General features: G+C 39.1%; 1 protein-coding gene across 3 annotated transcripts in view; it reads left to right on the top strand.

Moving 5' to 3' along the window:
• The window catches only part of LOC132832274 (ankyrin repeat and SAM domain-containing protein 6-like), a 53,791-nt gene that overhangs the window by 32,060 nt on the left and 2,088 nt on the right, over window positions 1-19,643 (top strand). For 2 of the 3 annotated variants that reach the window (XM_060850129.1, XM_060850126.1), the window contains exons 11-14: window positions 767-950; window positions 8,786-8,853; window positions 18,111-18,227; window positions 18,620-18,716. In XM_060850129.1, coding sequence (XP_060706112.1) covers window positions 767-950; window positions 8,786-8,853; window positions 18,111-18,227; window positions 18,620-18,716 — 466 coding nt within the window. Of the gene's footprint in view, window positions 1-766; window positions 951-8,785; window positions 8,854-9,804; window positions 9,849-18,110; window positions 18,228-18,619; window positions 18,717-19,643 lie in introns of those variants that run through there. The other variant, XM_060850130.1, reaches the window with a different exon arrangement.

The raw sequence follows: 19,643 nt of genomic DNA, 5'->3' as shown, positions 1-19,643 counted from the left end.
GCCTTTGATTAAAATCAGTCATGGGACTTGGTGAATTGGGGTATTTGAATAATGCAACATTTGGCTTTGTGTACAATAACATACTCCTTAATGTTGCATTCATAGCGTTGTTCTAATCAGCATCCAGATAAGTAGTTAAATTAACTTTAACAGTTTCTGGATTGATAACTAATAAAAACTGGAGTAGTGATTGATTTGGAGTCATCAATATATATTTCTTCTGCCAAGAGTTTGAAAGGTCACTATGCCTGAACCAAAAAAAAACCTATGCTGGCACTGTTATGTTTGTCAATTTGTAAAAGATGAAGCGAAGAAACTCAAGTGCTCCTTCCTCTCGTGTTCACAAGTCAGTTTAAAAATGTGCTAAGCTGTAAAGTAGATACTAAGTTTTGATATAAACTGTTGTTTTCCTGGACTACTTTTGTTTGTTTTATAGTGTTGAAGAGCAATTTGAGAGTTTCACTTTGACTCTTATATCGGACTTTTTTTGCCCTTTTCCAGGAGATTACCTGGGCTTGTCATGGAGGACCAAATTGTCTAGTTATGGTGTTCTAGGCATTAAAATGAAGGATATGCTTGATCGAGCTCGTCTTTTCCTAACTCATTATTTTCTTGATTTTGTACTGTATTATATTGATTAAAAAATGCAGATGGCTTCACAGTGAGCAGAGCATGGACAGTATTTTATTTTACAAATAAATTAAACTGGTGTTGCTCTAGAATGACTCGTGTCAAATTACACCAATTATATCTTCTGTTGATGTAGAAATGTGGGAAACAGCGTCCATCATCTTGTACATCATCAAATTCAAAAAGCACCTCTCCTACTCTGACTCCATCACCGTCTCCTACCCCTAAAAGTCCACAAGGCGAATCATCACTGTCCTCGTCTTCACATCAGCAGTCTAAGAGCAGTGGTGGGTCCAGCAGTGGAACTCTCACAGATGAAGGTAATGCATATTTGTAATTTGGATATTTTACATTTCTCTCCAGCAGGACTCAGCAGTTATCAGAGCAACTAAGGGTGGAATAAAACCTATGAATGTTGGTAGTTATGAAAATACAATACTTTTGAAGGTTTCAATTAATACCCAAAAATATGAAAGATACATGTTATGTATTTTTGTATCATCTGCAAACTTGACTATAAAACATTCAGTTTCCTCATTCAAATCATTGATACATATTGTAAATAACTGTGGCACTTGTCTGGTTACAGATTGCCATCCTGAAAATATCCCCTTATCCCAACTATGTATTCTATTAGTTAGCTAATCTTTTATCCCTGTTGATGTACTACCTCTTACACAATGGGCTCTTAGTTTAAGGAGCTGAACTCTGGAAAAAGGATGGTGTCATATAGTGAAGAGAAGTTGCTACAGACTTAACAGAGCAGAGGGCTGCTCATTAGACAGGGACAGTTATCTGTAGTTTAATATTAGGGTCACCATGCCTCATGCGAGGGAGAGGTTGAGAATAAGTGTCCTTCATGGTAGCCTTAGCCAACATGTGAATTCACACCACGCTGTTGTCATCACTCCTGAGCTAACCAACTAACTAGAGCAAAGGACATTAATGGAGGTGTTGCCAAAAGTGAAAAAGAGGGTGTTTTTGAACAGAACGGTAGTTGCAGAATTTGTTGCTGTAACAGCATATTAGTTTCATGAGAGTCTAGGACCTTGAGGGTGTAATCTCAGGTTAGGAACTTGGCCATATGAGAGAATGAGGGGAAATTCAAGATGGCAGCAGTCTGAACAGTCAGCTGTGATGAGCACTGTGCCATACTCCAAGCAAGGTGGGCTTCTCTCTCCCAAATTAGTCACCACTGAGGAAAGTTTGTAATGTAAAGCATGTAGAATACCTACAGCCTTTTTAAATTAAGATTTGACAGATCTAGACCTGAAATGAAGACATCCAAGGGAAAGGGAGCACAGCAGGCAGGGAACTCCCCACCTATATCAGGCATACCTGCAGTCGTTACCTTGACTCCTGTGGCGTCTCCCTTAATTCAGTGGAGTAACAGCATTTACTAATGGAGTTCGCAAAATTCTGTGAAAAAGTTGAGGGAGCGTTGGAACCGCTTTAGTGCCATGCTGACAAACCACGAGTAGGCGATCCAGGCTTTGGATCAGCATGTAGAAGCAGTGGAAAAGAGCACTGTGGCTTTGGAGGCTGCGACAGCGAGCTCTGAGATGTGGGTCTGAGTCTTGGAAGGCCAGGTTCAGGCCCTGCAGGAACAAGTAGACGACCTCGAAAATAGAGGTCAGAAAAAAATTCTGCGAGTCTTCAGCTTACTGGAGTGTGAAAAAGGTGAAAACCTTGTCAATTTTTTCTCAAGAGGTGGCTTCCAGAGTTGCTGGGGTTGGAGATTGAGTCCAGCCTGGGTGAGTTTGTGTGGAGTGGGCCCATTGGATTGTGATGTGTAGATCTGGGCAGGCCCAGCACCCCCTGCCTGGTCCTAGTGTGACTTCAACATTAAAAAGAAAAGCAATTAAAAATAGAAATAGCTACAAGAGATCCACAGGCTTAGGCTTATAAAGTTTGAAGATAATGTTTTTTTCATGACTTTTCTGGGGCATAATGAAGAAAAGGAAGACATTTGATGATCTAAAGAAAAAATTAAGAGATTTAAACATTCAGTATTCTGTGAGGTACCTGGCAGTACTACGTTTCAATTATGAGGAAACTGTCTACAAATTCGACTTGGCGGAAAAAGTAAAAGAATTTTTGAATTCGCTGAAATGATAGACTTTGGCTGAGGGCGGTTGAGGAAAAGATGTGTGCAGACAATGCCATAATTTTACTTTTCTAAAAAATCTTCTCTCTTTTCATTCTTTTCCCTTTTGGACTCTTGGGCGTATTAGGCTTTGGTATTGCTTTGGTATAAAATCTGCTATGTTTTATTATATCTTTTGTGATGGTTATTAGTTATTCTATTGTTCTGTTTTGTTGGGGGTGGGGTGGTTACTCGTTTGATGTAAAGATGTGTGGGGTTTAAATGTGGGGTTTAAATAGTCTTTAGATTTGATAAAAAAAATTTCTCCACTCATTGCACATTGAATGGGCTTCTTCCTCTTGGACTGTGGGCTGTAGTGTTCAGTCATGGCTAGCGATTTGTTCAGTTGGTGCATCTAGAACGTAAAGGGGAGCCATTCCCCCATTAAAAGGAAGAAAGTGCTCTGAAATCTTAGGAAAGGGTTGACATCACGCTATTTACAAGAGACGCATTTGACTGGGGATTATCTAAGGTTACAGCAGTGGAATACGATAGGGTATTCTTTTCCTCTTTTAGAGGAGTGGTCATACTGGTACGAAAGAACCTCCCATTTCAGGTGACCGATCAAGTCAACGATGGGTATGGACAGTTCATCATTCTCAAGGTGCTGATATATGGAGAAGAGTATGGCATCCTGGACATTTACTGCCCCCCTATCCATCCCCTCAAATTTTTAGTTGATGCAGTTTCTCAATTAATGGCTGTTGGACTGTGCCATACAATTATAGAAGGAGACTTTAATTTTCATGGAGACTGGGGTAGACAGGATGCCAAGAGGGCTGTTGGGTACACCTTGGCAATCTAGACAGTTCGTGGATTTCTGCGAGTTCAGGCTAGTGGATGTGCGGAGGTGCCTTCACCTGAATGGGGGGAATTGGTGGAAGTACCGAACCTGGAGGGTGGAATGGAGTTTCTTTTTAATGGTTGCAGAAAGGTTTTCTCTGGGAATTTTCTTTTATTACCCCTGATGTCCGGCAGCTCTTTGGAGCTAACTTTGTGTAGCTGTTTGAGACAACAAAGTAGCAGCAATGGAAGGGACCACCCATATCATGGCTGGGCCATTTAGCCTTGATTAAAATGCATGTTCTTCCTTGGTTGATATATCCAATGAGGATGCTCCCATTGTTAATACCCAAACAGGTGCTGCGGAGGTTTGCAGGATGGCTTGCATCATTTATTTGGTGCCATAGGCACCCCCTAATTAAATTTACCAAGTTGCAACTTGCGCAAGATATGCGGGGAGGGGATGGACCTCCCAGATCTGAAGAGATACCAAATAGGCACCCTGTTGTCATATGTGGGAAGATGGGTGTGCAATGACTCGAATTCGAAATGGCTTGATGTAGAGGCCTTGCAGGTGAAATGTCCCCTCATAAACTTATTATTATGGATAAGATGGGATCTGTATTTGAGCACTTTGAGAGTCCAATTATTAAAAATACAGTAAAAGCATGGAGGATAATGTGGCAGTGTGAGGGCAATTTGCTTAAGACTTCGCAAATGAGCTGGAGATGATCCTGGGAATGGAAGTTAGGGAGGATCAGGTGTTCCTTCTGTGGGACGGGAAGAGGTTATTCAGAATTCTTGCACACAGTGTGAGAAAGAACATCCTAATGAATTGGATATCAGAAAAACCTCCAGGTCTTGCAGGGTGACACAGACTTGTGATGGAGTATGTCCCTCAAGATTACCTGACGGGTATGATGCACCTTGGAATGGAGCAATTTTCTGAGACATGGCAACCCTTTCTAAATTACATGGACATGGTCTGTTGGCAGTACTGACTAGGGCCTTTATATAGTGACGAGGGCCATGTATAGTGGTCCAGCGATCCTGGGGAGTACTGGGGGAAGGCCTAATAAATATGGGTATAATAACTTGCTCCTGATGATTGGGGCTTCAATGGAGGTGCACAAGTGGAGTAATGTAATATAGTACAATGCAGTATAATTTAAGTGTTTTATTTAGTTTGGGTTTATGCTAATTTGGTTTAAGTTAAGTAAATATGAGATGACTGTGTATCTTGAATGGGGTAGATGGTTTATTATCAATGTTACTGTAATATAGTAAGATATTATTTCTACATTTTTGTACATTTGCACTTTTATAACTCATTTTGGTTTGTTTTTTTGTGAAAGAGTGAAAAATGTTTTCAATAAATACATGCATTTCAAAAAAGAATGAGGAGGAATTTCTTCTTTGAGGTAGTGAATTTGTGGCTTTTTTTTAACCGTAGAATCTGGTTATTAAATATATTCAAGGCTAAAATTAATATTTGATCAGTAAGAGTGTCAGTGGCTATGGGGAAAAGGCAGGAAAGTGGAGTTGAGTATTATCAAATACATCATGAGTTTATTAAATGGCAGAGCAAATTTGATGGTTGGCATAATCAATGTTTGCTCCTATGTCTTCTAGTCCAGGGAATGCAGATTGGAATGTGTCTGGTCAACATCCACAAGTTTACCATTCTCTGGCTGAAGAAATTCCTCCTCATGTGAATTCAAAAGTGTCATCCCTTCACTCTGAGGCTGCACCTTTTGGGAATGGAATCATCATCTCCATGTCCGGCCTCTGAGTATGTTGGAAGTTGCAATGAGACAACACCCCCACCCCCTACCAATCCTTCTCAACTCCAAGACGAACCCAAAGTCCTCAACTGCTCCTTGTACAATAAGGCCCTTTGTACTTCATATTTCCAAAGCCTTTCATCATTTAGAAAATAGTCTACACCTTTTATTCTTCCTACCAAAGTGCATAACCTCACACTTTTGATGTACTACCCTCTGCGGTCTCTTTGGCAACCCTCAGAAGAAATTCCTCCTCGGCTCTATCATACGTTGGTGCCCTTTATTCTGGGATTATGCCCTCTGGTCCTAGACTCCCCGTGAGGGGAATCACCTTTTCAGTATTTATCCTGTCAGTCCCAAGAACCTTGTATATTTCAATTAAATCACCCCTCATTCATCAAAATTTCCAATGAGTAAAGTCTCACCCTGCTCAATCTTGACAACCCCCCGCCCCAAACAATGAATCTTTCTCTGAACTACCTGCAATGAAGTAATACCTTCCCTGAAATAAGAGGACCAAAACTACTACTAGTACTCCTGATATCTCACTGCTATATAGTTGTATTAAGACGTCCCCACTGTTACTCTTCAGCCCCCTTAAAATAAGGGCACAAAGTCGCTTTGCCTTTCTGAGTACCTGCTTAACCTGTGTGCAAGCGTTCTTTGTTTCCACCACATTATAGTTTTCGACATAGAAGGAGAAATCTAAGCTTTCAGCCAAGGGATGGCAGATTCAAAACCAGTGAGGAGAAATTACTTTGAAAGGGTCATAAATCTGTGGAATTCATTACTTCAGAGTACAGTGGATGTTGGAACATTGAATAATTTAAGGAGGTGATGGACAAAGTGTTGAATAGTCCAACATCCTTCCAATAATTTTCAGGCAGTGAGTTGCAAATATTTCCCAATCTCTGAGAAAATCAAGATTGAATTCTGTTTGGGTAGATGCATTTGGCTCTTTGTCCAAGTTTTTAATGTAGATTAGAAATGTTGATGTTCTGACACTAATCCACTGATCCACTGGCACTTAACTAATTTGTTTGGCAACCTGAAAATTAATCATCTTTGTTTTCTGGTAGTTAGCCAACCCCTATCCATGCTTATAATAATGCCTTCCACTTAGTTAGTTACTTGGCCTACTTGAAATTAGATCACTATTACTTCACTGTCACCGAATCAAAATCTTAAAACTCTTGCTAACAGCACCAAGTATTGAGATGGTCATTGTTTATGTTTTCTCTGTGAAACTGAGTGTGAAGTTAAATCTGCTTTGATTTTGTCCTATGCAGAGGAGCATACAGTATTCCTCCTTCAACTTTTCTTTTGCAAGATCGAATTCCAACGTAGTCCAATTAGAGTCATAGAGATGTACAGCATAGAAACAGACCCTTTGATCCAACCCGTCCATGCCGACCAGATATCCCAACCCAATCTAGTCCCACCTGCGAGCACCCGGCCCATATCCCTCCAAACCTTCTTATTCATAGACCCATCCAAATGTCTTTTAAATGTTGCAGTTGTACCAGCCTCCACCACTTCCTCTGGCAGCTCATTCCACACACATGCCATCCTCTGCGTGAAAACGTTACCCTTTAGGTCCCTTTTACATCTTTCCCTTCTCACCCTAAACCTATACCCTCTAGTTCTGGACTCCCCCCACCCCAGGGAAATAGACTTTGTCTATTTATCCTATTCATGCCCCTCGTGATTTTATAAACCTCTATACGGTCACCCCTCCGCCTCTAATGCTCCAGGGAAAACCGCTCCAGCCTGTTCAGCCTCTCCCTATAGCTCAAATCCTCCAACCCAGACAACATCCTTGTAAATCTTTTCTGAACCCTTTCAAGTTTCACAACGTCTTTCTGATAGGAAGGAGATCAGAATTGCACGCAATATTCCAACACTGGCCTAACCAATGTCCTGTACAGCCGCAACATGACCTCCCAACTCCTGTACTCATACTCTGACCAATAAAAGAAAGCATACCAAACGCTGCCTTCACTATCCTATCTACCTGCGACTCCACTTTCAAGGAGCTATGAACCTGCACTCCAAGGCCTCTTTGTTCAATAACACTCCTTCGGACCTTACCATTAAGTGTATTAGTCCTGCTAAGATTTGTTATTCCAAAATGCAGCACCTCGTATTTATCTGAGTTAAACTCCATCTGCCACTTCACAGCCCATTGGCCCATCTGATGATCCTGTTGTAATCTAAGGTAACCTTCTTCGCTGTCCGTCACACCTCCAATTTTGGTGTCACCTCCAAACTTACTAACTATACCTCTTATGCTCGCATCCAAATCATTTATGTAAATGACAAAAAGTAGAGGACCCAGCACTGATCCTTGTGGCACTCCACTGGTCACAGGCCTCCAGTCTGAAAAACAACCCTCTGTCTTCTACCTTTGAGCCAGTTCTGTATCCAAATGGCTAGTTCTCCCTTTATTCTGTGAGATCTAACCTTGCTAACCAGTCTCCCATGGGGAACCTTGTCAAACGCCTGACTGAAGTCCATATAGATCACATCTACTGCTCTGCCCTCATTAATCCTCTTTATTACTTCAAAAACCTCCATCAAGTTTGAGAAATGATTTCCCACGCACAAAGCCATGTTGACTATCCCCAATTAGTCCTTGCCTTTCCAAATACATGTACATCCTGTCCCTCAAGATTCCCTCCAACAACTTGCCCACCACTGACGTCAGGCTCATTGGTCTATAGTTCCCTGGCTTGTCCTTACTACCCTTCTTAAAGAGTAGAACCATGTTAGCCAACCTCCAGTCTTCTGGCACCTCACCTGTGACTATTGATGATATAAATATCCTAGCAAGAGGCCCAGTAATCACTTCTGTAGCTTCCCACAGGGTTCTAGGGTACATCTGATCAGGTCCTGGGGATTTATCCACCTTTATGTGTTTCAAGATATCCAGCACTTCCTCCTCTGTAACATGGACATTTTGCAAGGTATCACCATCTATTTCCCTACAGTCTATATCTTCCATATCCTTTTCCACAGTAAATACTGCTGCAAAATATTCTTTTAGTATCTCCCATTTTCTGCGGCTCCACACAAAGGCTGCCCTTGCTGATCTTTTGAGGGGCCCTATTCTCTCCCTAGTTATCCTTTTGTCCTTAATGTACTTGTAAAAACTCTTTGGATTCTCCTTAATTCTCTTTGCCAAAGCTATCTCATGTCCCGTTTTTTTTTGCCATCTGGATTTCCACCTTAAGTATACTCCTACTTCCTTTATGCTTTTCTAAGGATTCACTTGATCTATCCTGTCTATACCTTACATATGCTTCCTTCTTTTTCTTAAGCAAGCTTTCAATTTCTTTAGTCATCCAGCATTCCCTATACCTACCCTTTCACCCTAACACTAAATTTTAGTTTTAAAATAACATTAGTTGATCTTACCTCCTTTTGTATTATATTTCTCCAGATGAATTATCCAGTATCCTAAAAAGGCTATCATTGGAAAAATATCAACCTATATTTGAAGAACAGGAGGTAATATTATTTTGATTTTCTTCGGAAATTATTATTTTCATTCATGTCTTATTAAAGTTATGTAGAGTTTTAATTCATGAAACCTGCTTATTGTGTCAAACTGTGCATTCTACAAGATAAAAACAAAAGATGGGATGTGCACTACATTTTATTTCGTAACAACAACTTCCAACATATGTTACATTCCACCATGCGTAAAGCAGGAGATTTCCTTCTACCTCAGTTGTATCCTGTCTATATTTTCTGCTGTTCTTTAAACATTTGCCTTGTCAAACATGATGAGTTTTTTTTTGTGAACTTTACATGAATATACAATATCTGATCAGTCCCAGAAGGAGTAAAGAAAAGCCAGAGTATATCATTTTATTCATGTTTCTTGCAATTTATCATCAGTTTTACTTTATACTATACTAGATTTATTTTTGGTTTTAATTTCACTTTTTAATTCTTTCAATCTTTCCTCAACTTTACCTTTACTACCATCATCAGAAATTATTGGGTTTTTTTCCCATAAATTCTCTTGCTTCATACACCGCTCCCTAGCTCAATTACAAGCGAGTGCAGCCAGCTCTCAGTGCACCTACCATTGCTTGTCTTGAACGTGTTGGTGAAATGGCCTACATGCTATTTTATTTTATTCTTGCAAAATATTTCAAAAACTACTTGTTTCCTTTGGTATTTGATGGATGTTCAGTAGATGGCGTGATCCTACTATTTCAATGTTGGTCACAGTTCTGTTTCCAGTTGTTTAATCATATTTTGATTGATCACATTCTCTTTTTATACTTTCAATTTCACCCTCTAGAGGGAGACTGTTTTTAAAAACTATTCTGATTGTAGTGACTCTCTGAAAGTTCTGACTTCTTGAAGCAGTGTTTTTACTCATTTCTGTATATATTCCAATGGAGTATAATATCCCATTTCTATATTTTCTCTCTTGTCTTTCTACAGTCTTCCACTTTAATTCTCTCTCTAGCTGTGAATATAACCAGATGGTAAGTTTTCATTCTTTTATAGAATGTCAGTCCAGGCTATTCTTGTGACTGTTTCTTAGAATATCAAATTGGAAATTGCTTAAGCAGATCTGTGCACTGCACTCTATATAAATTTGTTTCAATTTCTAGTGGAAAGAAAATTCAGCAAAATATAATTTTCATAATCTCATGTAAGACAGAGTCTAGAGAACTATTGTTTCTGTGATAGTATGGTACCGTATTAAGGAGTTGTTTGAATATATTGGTGTTGGTTAAGTTATGGATTTCCACAGAGGAATGCTTTTGTGTGAATGATCTTGCAGTGCAATTGCACTGGAATTTCTACTGTGTATTTTCTGGCAATTCAAACTATTTGAAAACAGCTCTTATTACATGAATTGCATAAAATCTGAAATGAATAAGCAAAGTAACTGCCACCTAAAAGTGATTTCTGTTCATAGCTTATGAAATAATCGCACTAGTAACATTAGGCCCTGTGAGCCTATTGTGCTAATCAAAAAGATAGTGCTGTTTTGAATTCCACTTTTCCAACTACCCTAATAGATTTGTTAGGCAAGGACATCAAAGACTTAACTACCTGTGCCTTAAAAGTATTTAATCATGCCTCGTCCACCATCTTCTGAGGCAAGGAGTTCCAAAATGATGCACAATCTTCAGAAAAGACATTTCTTCCTATCCCTAAAAAGGGCAACCCTGATTTTAGAATTGTATTCCCTAGTTTGGATTGACCTGCAAGAATAAACATTCTTTCCACATCTAAGCCTTTTGAAGATCTTACACATTCCAATCAAGTTACCCCTCATGCTTCTCAACTCCAGCAGAAACCGGCCCAGTCTGTTCAACCTATTCTAATAAGAACAATAGCTTATTTAATGTATGAATCTATTAAGCATCTTCTGAAGCACCCTCAACAGTTCTGTGACAACTTAATCTCATGTGATCGTCTCAAAGATATGTCTCATTAAGGGTCCTCTCCTTTCTGGACAAACCTGTTGAATGCACCTAGCAGTGGATAAATATTTGATGCGTGTGATAAGTTGGACCTTCCAAAATTAGTCTTGTACCTACCATACTTGATATTTTTTTCCAAATCTTTCTTCAGTACTTTGACCTTCCACAAAATACTGACCTTCCATAAAGTATGTTTAAATTTGTCCTTAATTCTTTGATACCATCTGTATCAGCTTTAGCAAAATAAAGGAGTTAGGATGCCATGTTGCTGCTGTGCAAGACATTGATGAGGCCACTTCTAGAATATTATGTAATGTTCTGGTTGCCCTGCAAAAAAAAAGTACATGGATGTTGCTGGGACCTGGGGTTTATAGAGACGGAGCATAGACTGGGGCTATTTTCCCTGGAGTGTTGGAGACTGAGGGATGACCTTTTATAGAGGTTAATAAAATCATGAGGAGCATAGTTATGGTTAATAGCCAAGGGCTTTTTCCAAGGACAGGAGATTGTAAAACTAGAGGATATAGATTTAAGGGGAGAGGAGAAAGACCTGAAGGGCAGCTTTTTCTCACAAGGTGGTGCATGTATGGAATGAGCTGCCAGAAGAAATGGTAGAGTTGAGTACAACTACAACATTTAAAAGACATTTTGGACAGCTGCATGAATAAGAAAGATTTAGAGGGATATGGACCAAATGTCAACAAGTGGGACTAGTTCAGTTTAGCGTAGCAGGTTAGCATGGATGTGTTGAACTCATGCTGAATGATTGTTTGACTGTATGTCCATGATCAGTACCTCGTCAGTAAGACTATAAGCTTAGCCCTTCTGCAACATTGGATCTTTTTTGCTTTTAGACATTGTGCTGAGATGTTGTAATTCTGCCTTTAACTGCAAGTGCCCCCAACTGGTCATTGTTTCAGTATCCATCTGCAGTGTGTATTGATCTTAATTTTACGAGTCAATAAGAAATCTAAAACATTAGAAAATTTATGACTTAGATCATTCACCATTTTGTCTGCTGTTTAATAAAGAACTATCCAGCTTGCACCACTTTCAAGCATTTGACTTGCACTAACTGCCATCTGCAGGGCTACATATCCAAGCACTACTTTAAATGCAGTGAGGAAGTTCCAGCCTTCGATTACCTCCTTTGTGAAAATGCCTCCTGAACACCCCCACCCAAAAAAAACCTGCTGAATACTTTAATTTCCTTGGTTATTAATTTCTCTATGTGAGGGAAAAATGCCCTTTCCAATTATCTAGATCCCTCATCATTTTGTACACTGCGATTAAATTTCATCTGAGCTTTTTTTTTGTTCCAACGAAGATAGCTATCAGTCTTCCCTCACAGCTGAAAATTTCCATTGCTGGAAATATCCTGGTGGCTCTTCTTTGCACACTTTAATGTTCAACCTAATGTGAAATAAATTTGTACAATAGGTACTTATCCACATTTAAGTGATCTTGAATGTTACCCATATTTTGTTTACCTGTGCTCACAAAATAGCTCTGTGCATGGATGATATCCATTCATGACTCTGATCTCAACTGTTTCTAGGTTTATTATGAGAATAATGGACTGAATTCCCAGATTGAGGATGCTCTGTCTCTGGACTGAATTTGATACTGTAGTTGTATGTTTCTGAAAACAATATGTTTGAACTTGACAATATTAATACTGGTCATGGAAATTTTGTACTGTTGGTGTTCTTGCTTCATGTGTAGTTTTAGCGAGCTATAGCCATTAGTTACCAGTCTGACTCTTCCAATCTGGTGTACTGATCATGTACAATACAACCTTGATTATCCAAATGAGCCAGGGGAAGTATTTTGTTCAGACAATTGATCTGATCTGATCGTAAACAAGTAGTAATTTTAGTCGCTGGTTATTGAACATGCCTTTGCTACCCGGCAATGCACACCATAATGCTATTTAACTGATAATTGAATACTGAGTTGCCTAATGCTGTTTTTACAAGAACTTGAGATATTGTTCAGATAATAGATATTTGGATAATTGAAGTTGTACTAGTACTTGGATCACATGTGATTTTCTGCCAGAGATTGTAATGAATTTTGTGTCAAGCAGTTGTAATTATCTTTTCATGCTTCCTTTTTTTTTGTCTACTCCACAACCTCTTGAGATCTGAGTTAAAATGAGGTTCACCGTATATAATCGATTAATAGTCAATCTCATGTAAAAGTTGACCCCCTTTTTTTTGACAAATAACCTGGAATTTTCCACGTATCTCGTGTAAAGGTTCCTCACAGATGTTAGATCAATGTTTACAGGTCGGTGTACCAGCTGTCACATCCTGCTCCAGCTTTCCACTCTGCCGGTTGCTCCGCTCCACTCTGCTCCTGGTCTTACCAGTCCACTTGCCATTGAGTTCTGCTCCGCGTTTTCAGAATTACCATAATTCATCATTTTTTGTCTTTATTCATTTGAGATCAATTGGGCTTCAGCTAATGATACAGTATGAATTTCAGCCCCTCAAAATTAGTATCCATGTAATAGTTGACCTGATAATTTTAACCTCAAAAAAAGTCAAAAACATTTGACTATTACTTCAGTATATGCGGTACATATAAGGATCCCTTTAGGACTCTGATATTAGGTAGATATTACAAAATGCAGTTTATAGTCATTTCTAAGCAATACATGGCCATGTAGCATTGTGTATTTATTCTTTGTTGCTGGTTGGAAATGGAAAGGCTTTACCACAGTAAAAGATGGATATGGTGTCTTTGTAGGGTATGTGAAACAGGTATAACTGGATGTTACCTGAATTGGAGTATATTCACTATAAAGAGAGGTTGGACAAACTTGGATTGTTTTTGCGATAACACTGAAGGCTGAGGGGTGACCTGATAGAAGTATATTAAATTGAGATGCATGGATAGGGTGGTTAGTCAGAGTCGTCTTTTTTTTCTGGGTGGACATATTAAATGCTAGGGGACATAGCTTTAAGGTGAGAGGAATAGGTAGGAAAGAGAATGATATGGACCATTAGTGAGTTTTGAGAAGATTTGTAGCTCAGATTGAGGTTCTGGATGTAGGTTTGCTCGCTGAGCCGGAAGGTTCCTTTTCAGACGTTTCATCACCAAACTAGGTAACCTCCTTTAGTGAGCCTCCAGATGAAGCACTGCTGATGATTCCTGCTTTCTATTTATGTTTGGGTTCCTTTGGGTTGGTGATGTCATTTCCTGTTGTTTTTCTTGGTGGGTGGTAAGATTCATCCAGATTTCTGAAGTTTTTTTGAGTACGGTTGTGATTCAGTTCTCTAATTGTGGGGTTGGGTCTGTCTGACCGACCCTTTCCAGACGCTGCAAAAGCTCTCTTAGTAAGAGGATTAAATTACAACTTCGAGGATGCTGACAAAGATTTCTTAGCATTAGAAACAACACTAAAAGACAACCAACTCAGATGAAACCCAGCAAACTATCAGACAGGTAGTCGCCCCAACATTTAAGCAGGAAAAAGGAAGGAAACACACTGAATACACAAGAAAGGAAAGCACTAGAAAGACTTAAAAAAATGAAAACATTGTTATCCTACCTGCAGGCAAAGGACGTTTGACAGTCATTTTAAATCAGACTACATTGAGAAAGTGAATGCACTAGCAGATACCAACACTTACCAACAAGTGGCGTTAGAGTCGACCCCACAACTAGAGAACTGAATCACAGCCCTACTTTAAAAAAAAACTTCAAAAATCTGGAGAGAGAAATAAGACCAACTTCTAAAACATGAAACCAGATGAATCCAACAAACCACGCTTCTACGGATTACTCAAAATTCACAAACCAGGAGCCCCCCTCAGACCCATAATCTCACTCCCTGGACCACCAACTTACAGATTGGCCAAGGTGCTACGCCAAAGACTAAAACACTTAATACAAGACTCACATCACTCCATCCAAGAATTCCTGACCATGAAAAAAACTAAGGTAGAAGAGAATAAAATAATGATCTCCTTTGTAAGAGCCCTGTTCACATCAAGCAACATCAACCTGACTAAGGAAACACTGACTACACTGTTAGAAGACCCAAAGACACATACACCAAATACCACCAACTTCATCAGCAAGGACAGTATCATCAAACTAGTGGACCTATGCCTTACCACCCACTTCACCTTCAACAACAACAAAACCTACAGACAAAACAGCAGAACACACATGGAATATTTGATATCAAGGTTCTTATCAGACACAGTAATACAGAGACTCGAACAAATAGCTCTGTCGACCATCAAACCCAAACTTTGGGTCCGCTACGTGGATGACACTTTTGTCAACACTAAACAAAACAAATTAGAGGAAACCTTCAAGACCATCAATAATACCCTTATTGGCATAAAATTCAGCAAAGAGGAGGAAAACAACAACAAGCTGCCATTCCTAAATGTCATAGTAGAGCGAAAAGCCAATGGGGAACTTCAAACCAGCATCTACAGGATAACAACTCGTATGGACAAAATGTTGAACTACAGAAGCAATCACCCCAAAGTCCACAAACAAAGCTGCATCAGAATATTACTCCAACAAGCCACCACACACTGCAGCACAGAGGAAATTTGCAGAGTTGAGGAAAATCACCTATACAGTGTATTCAAAAAGAACAGTACCCAATGAACACAGTCCACAGATTTCTCAGCAAATAACCTAAACAAGGAGATGTAACATGTCCAAAAACCCTAGTCACTCTCCCCTACTTCAAAGACATCTCAGAAATGACTACCAGACCACTCAGATCCCTTGGCATCATGGTAACCTACAAACCCACCAACACACTATAAAACAGCAGCTAATTGAACTTGAAAGACCCTATACAGACATGAAGCGAAATACCATGTAAGGACTGTAATAAACATTACATTGGACAAACAGGCAGAAAACTAGCCCCAGGATATATGAACATTAACTAGCCCACAAAACAACATGACCCACTCTCACTCGTATCTTTACGTCCAGATGAGGAAGGACACCACTTTGACTGGGACAACACATCCATCCTAGGTTGAGCCAAACAGACATTCACGAAAATTTGTAGAAGCATGGCATTCCAATCGGAACTTTACCAACAAACATATTGACTTGGAGCTGATTTACCACCCCTGAGGAAAAAAAACAGGAAATGACATCTCCATAGGAAATGACATCACCAACCCAAACATGTAAATAGAAAGCAGGAATCATCAGCAGTGCTTCATCTGGAGGCTCACGGAAGATGTTACCTAGTATAGTGACAAAGCATCTGAAAATGAACCTTCCAGTTCAGCGAGCAAACCTCCATCCAGATATGGACCATGTATAGCAAAATAGGTAATTTAGAATGGGATCATGGTTGACATAGACAAGCTTGGCTGAAGAGCCTGTTGCTGTATTATTGTGTTCTATGATGTTATCACGGTAGTGTAGCACCTTACTGGCTGATACTTGTCAGTAATGAAGGAATATTGCATTGTAGACACATTGCAACTTGGATGCAGTTTTTAGGATAAAGTGTGTCTTTTGGATGTAAGTGACACTATGACACTGTTATTTTCATGTCCTGGTTCACTTACCCCTCAATGATCTTTACTAACACAAATCATCCGTTTATTATCTCCTTGCTGTTTTGGAGACTTTACTACAATCATTCCTCTTTATTTGGGAGGGTTCAGTTCCTGAGAATCCCAGAGAATGATGAAATTCATGAGTCTGGAGCTTGTTTAAACATAGGTTAAAAATTGTGGATGTGCAATTTTTGCCTGCAGTTGTTGATTTTTGTTGATACCATATATACTCGTGAATCAGTCGAGTTTTGAAGACCACTTTCTGAACTGAAATTATGGGTAGGCTTGTCCACGCGGTTTTGTTTTCAAGGGGATGAAATTCATGCTTGGTATGAGTCAAAAAATGTAAAAGCTCGAAACGTCGAATTCTCTATTCCTGAGATGCTGCCTAACCTGCTGTGCTTTGACCAGCAACACATTTGCAGATGAGTCAAAAAATGGACAAAGAAAAGCCAAATCTCTATATTTAAAAAAAAAATATCATCTTGGAAGTTAAGCAAAGTAAAATGGACCTAGCTTGTACAAAGTGCGAAAACAATTATACTTTGATACTATATAGGTAATATCCACTGTGGTTGAGTATAAAGACACACAGTAAAGAAAAAAGATTGTACTCCAGTCTTGATTGTCATTTGCATTTCATCTTTGAGTAGGAATAAGTTTGTAAGTACTAGCGAGAGAAAGACTGTCATAAACAAGTCTATATCCATATGATCTTTTAAAAAGGGAAACTTACCTTCCAAGTAGCCCCCGGTCCATGAACGTTCCATGTTCCATGAATGTTCACACTGGTAAATCAGGGGTAACTGAAATTGTGGAAACTGATTCTAGGATTACAGTAATTCTGGAAACCTAGACAGATCGTGATGGCTGGTGGACTGGAAAACCCAGAATGGAGCGGCCAGCAGACTGGAAAGCTTGAGTGGAGCGCAACGGACTGGCACACTGACTCATAAATATTGATCAGTAACTGTGAAGAGCTAGGGTTGACTTATACATGAAGTATCTGGAAAATACAAGATTTTTAGCCAATAATAAAGGGCCTACTTATTCATAAAGTTGACCTATACATGAGTATATACAGTACTTATTTTTTGGTGCAGATAGATGAATTCCCGATTTCACGGATACTGAAGACTTACTGCATATTTAAACTGGCTGCTGCTTTTGACTACATAATTAACAATTGTGCTTCAAAAGTAATTTTTTTGACTGTGAAGTGTTTTAAGATGGTTTGAAGCACAACAAATTGATGTTGTTTCTGTTTATTTCAAAATTTGAAACCAGGTGCTTCCAAAGTTTTTAGTTAGTTTTGCTAAGTGTTATTGTTTAAGAACTGCAATTAGTAGGTCTGTCTTGCAGTTGTTTTTTTATTTCCCTACCAGGACTCCCACTGTTTTTTCTGCAGCTTCGTTTAATATATATCAAAAAATAAACCTTTCTTCATTCTTCCTGTGAGCATTTTTCACCATCATTTCCTTCCCCTCTCTCCAGCCTTTAACTGAAACTTACAGAATCCAAATTGAGAGAGATGCCTTGCTCCAAAAATAAACTGGTTGTCCAAGGCAGAGCATGCTGCTTAGCAGCAGTGTTTTTGAATGGGATTTTCTGTACCAAATTATCTTAAAGGATTGTGATCATTTTCCAACAGAATTTCTGTATGGAAGATGCTCATTAGAAAAACAGTTATGTTAGATTATACGTTTGGTCAAGTGTCCAAAAATATAAACTCACTCTTGTCCTTTTACAGGTGGATATGGAAGCATTCCTAACACTAACTGATGGTGATTTGAAGGAGTTGGGTGTAAAGACGGATGGTTCAAGACAACAAATCTTGGCTGCAATCTCAGAGTTAAATGCTGGAAAGGTATGGATAGGAATAACTTCAGTTTGCTGTGAAACAGTGGAACGGTCTATCTTCTGCACCAACCATTCCCCACCTTTTCCTCCACTACGTCAATGACTGTATTGGCGCCACCTCATGCTCCCATGCGGAGGTTGAACAATTTATCAACTTTACTGACAAGTTCCACCCTAACCTTAAGTTCACCTGGACCATCTTGGAGTCAATAAAATGTATCATAGTAAGCAGTAACTTGCATTAATAATCTGCATATTAGTGAATTTCTGACAGTATCACAATAGTTCCACTTATTAATTTTGTTCTTTAAGCCACCTGCTTGTGCAGGCTTAAATAGTGATGTAATGGATATACTACTGCTTTTCTCACCTAAATATGGAGTTTTCTTTTAAATACAGGGACGTGAGAGGCAGATTCTACAGGAAACTATTCACAACTTCCATTCTTCTTTTGGAAGTAGTGCAAGCAATTCTCGTCAACAGAATATCTTGCAGTGTAAGTTTTTTCTGAATAGTGAGCTTTGAATTTAATTGCAGGTGATGCCTTTTAATCCACAGAAAATCACGTAGAATTATGGATTCATGAGCTTCAATGCATGTTGTCTAATTTTGGCCAGGGACTGATTGTCATTAATCATCATCTCCTCTCCCTGAAAATCTACAGCATTTCAAACAGGTATTCAAAAGCACTGCACTCCTGCTTCTGTTGCACTTTCTTCATCTAGGAAGAAAGACAGTGACCTAAACAAGATTATTTATGACCTGTTAAAACTTATATAACTTTCTTTCAACTTCTTCGGCAGTCTTGACAGAATATAATAGACAGCTAAATGCAGTCAGAGTCAGAAAGTACATAATCTCTCATCTACCAAAATTGCTTGCTTTTCTAAAGTCATTGTGGAATATAAAGCTAACTCCTGGCATCTTTCCTGCTGCAAACTGACTTGTGAAACCCTTCTATTATAGTAAATTTAGAATCTCATGGGTTTATTTGTTTGAGATTTGTGACATTTGATCAGCAGCTTCTTCTGCTTCCCTCTGCTATCCAATGGTCAAACTTCACTGAAATCCCTTTCTATTCTTGTCTTGGGTAAGCATCATCCCATCTCCTCTTATACCCCCTCTGAAGTTGTCCTAGAGATCTGCCTTCTGCGCCCTCAATTTTGTCCCATTAAACTCTGACCACTAAACCTTCCTACCTGGCTTCCCTGTTATGTTATTTAATGGTTCACTCTCTTCAGGCAACTTTACCTCCTGTCCTTTACGTCTGCCTGCTCTCTCACTACATTCAAAGTAAAACTGTTTGCAGTATCATCCATTCTAGAATAACTTCATGATAGTAATACACTAGGAAAATAATGGAAAATGTCATTTAGTAGTTCAGTTAATTCAAAGTAAACCATAAGTTTAAAAAGTTTTTAAA

This window comes from Hemiscyllium ocellatum, chromosome 34 (assembly GCF_020745735.1).
Source record: "Hemiscyllium ocellatum isolate sHemOce1 chromosome 34, sHemOce1.pat.X.cur, whole genome shotgun sequence".
Taxonomy (NCBI): domain Eukaryota; kingdom Metazoa; phylum Chordata; class Chondrichthyes; order Orectolobiformes; family Hemiscylliidae; genus Hemiscyllium; species Hemiscyllium ocellatum.
This window is presented reverse-complemented; position numbering and strand designations above follow the sequence as displayed.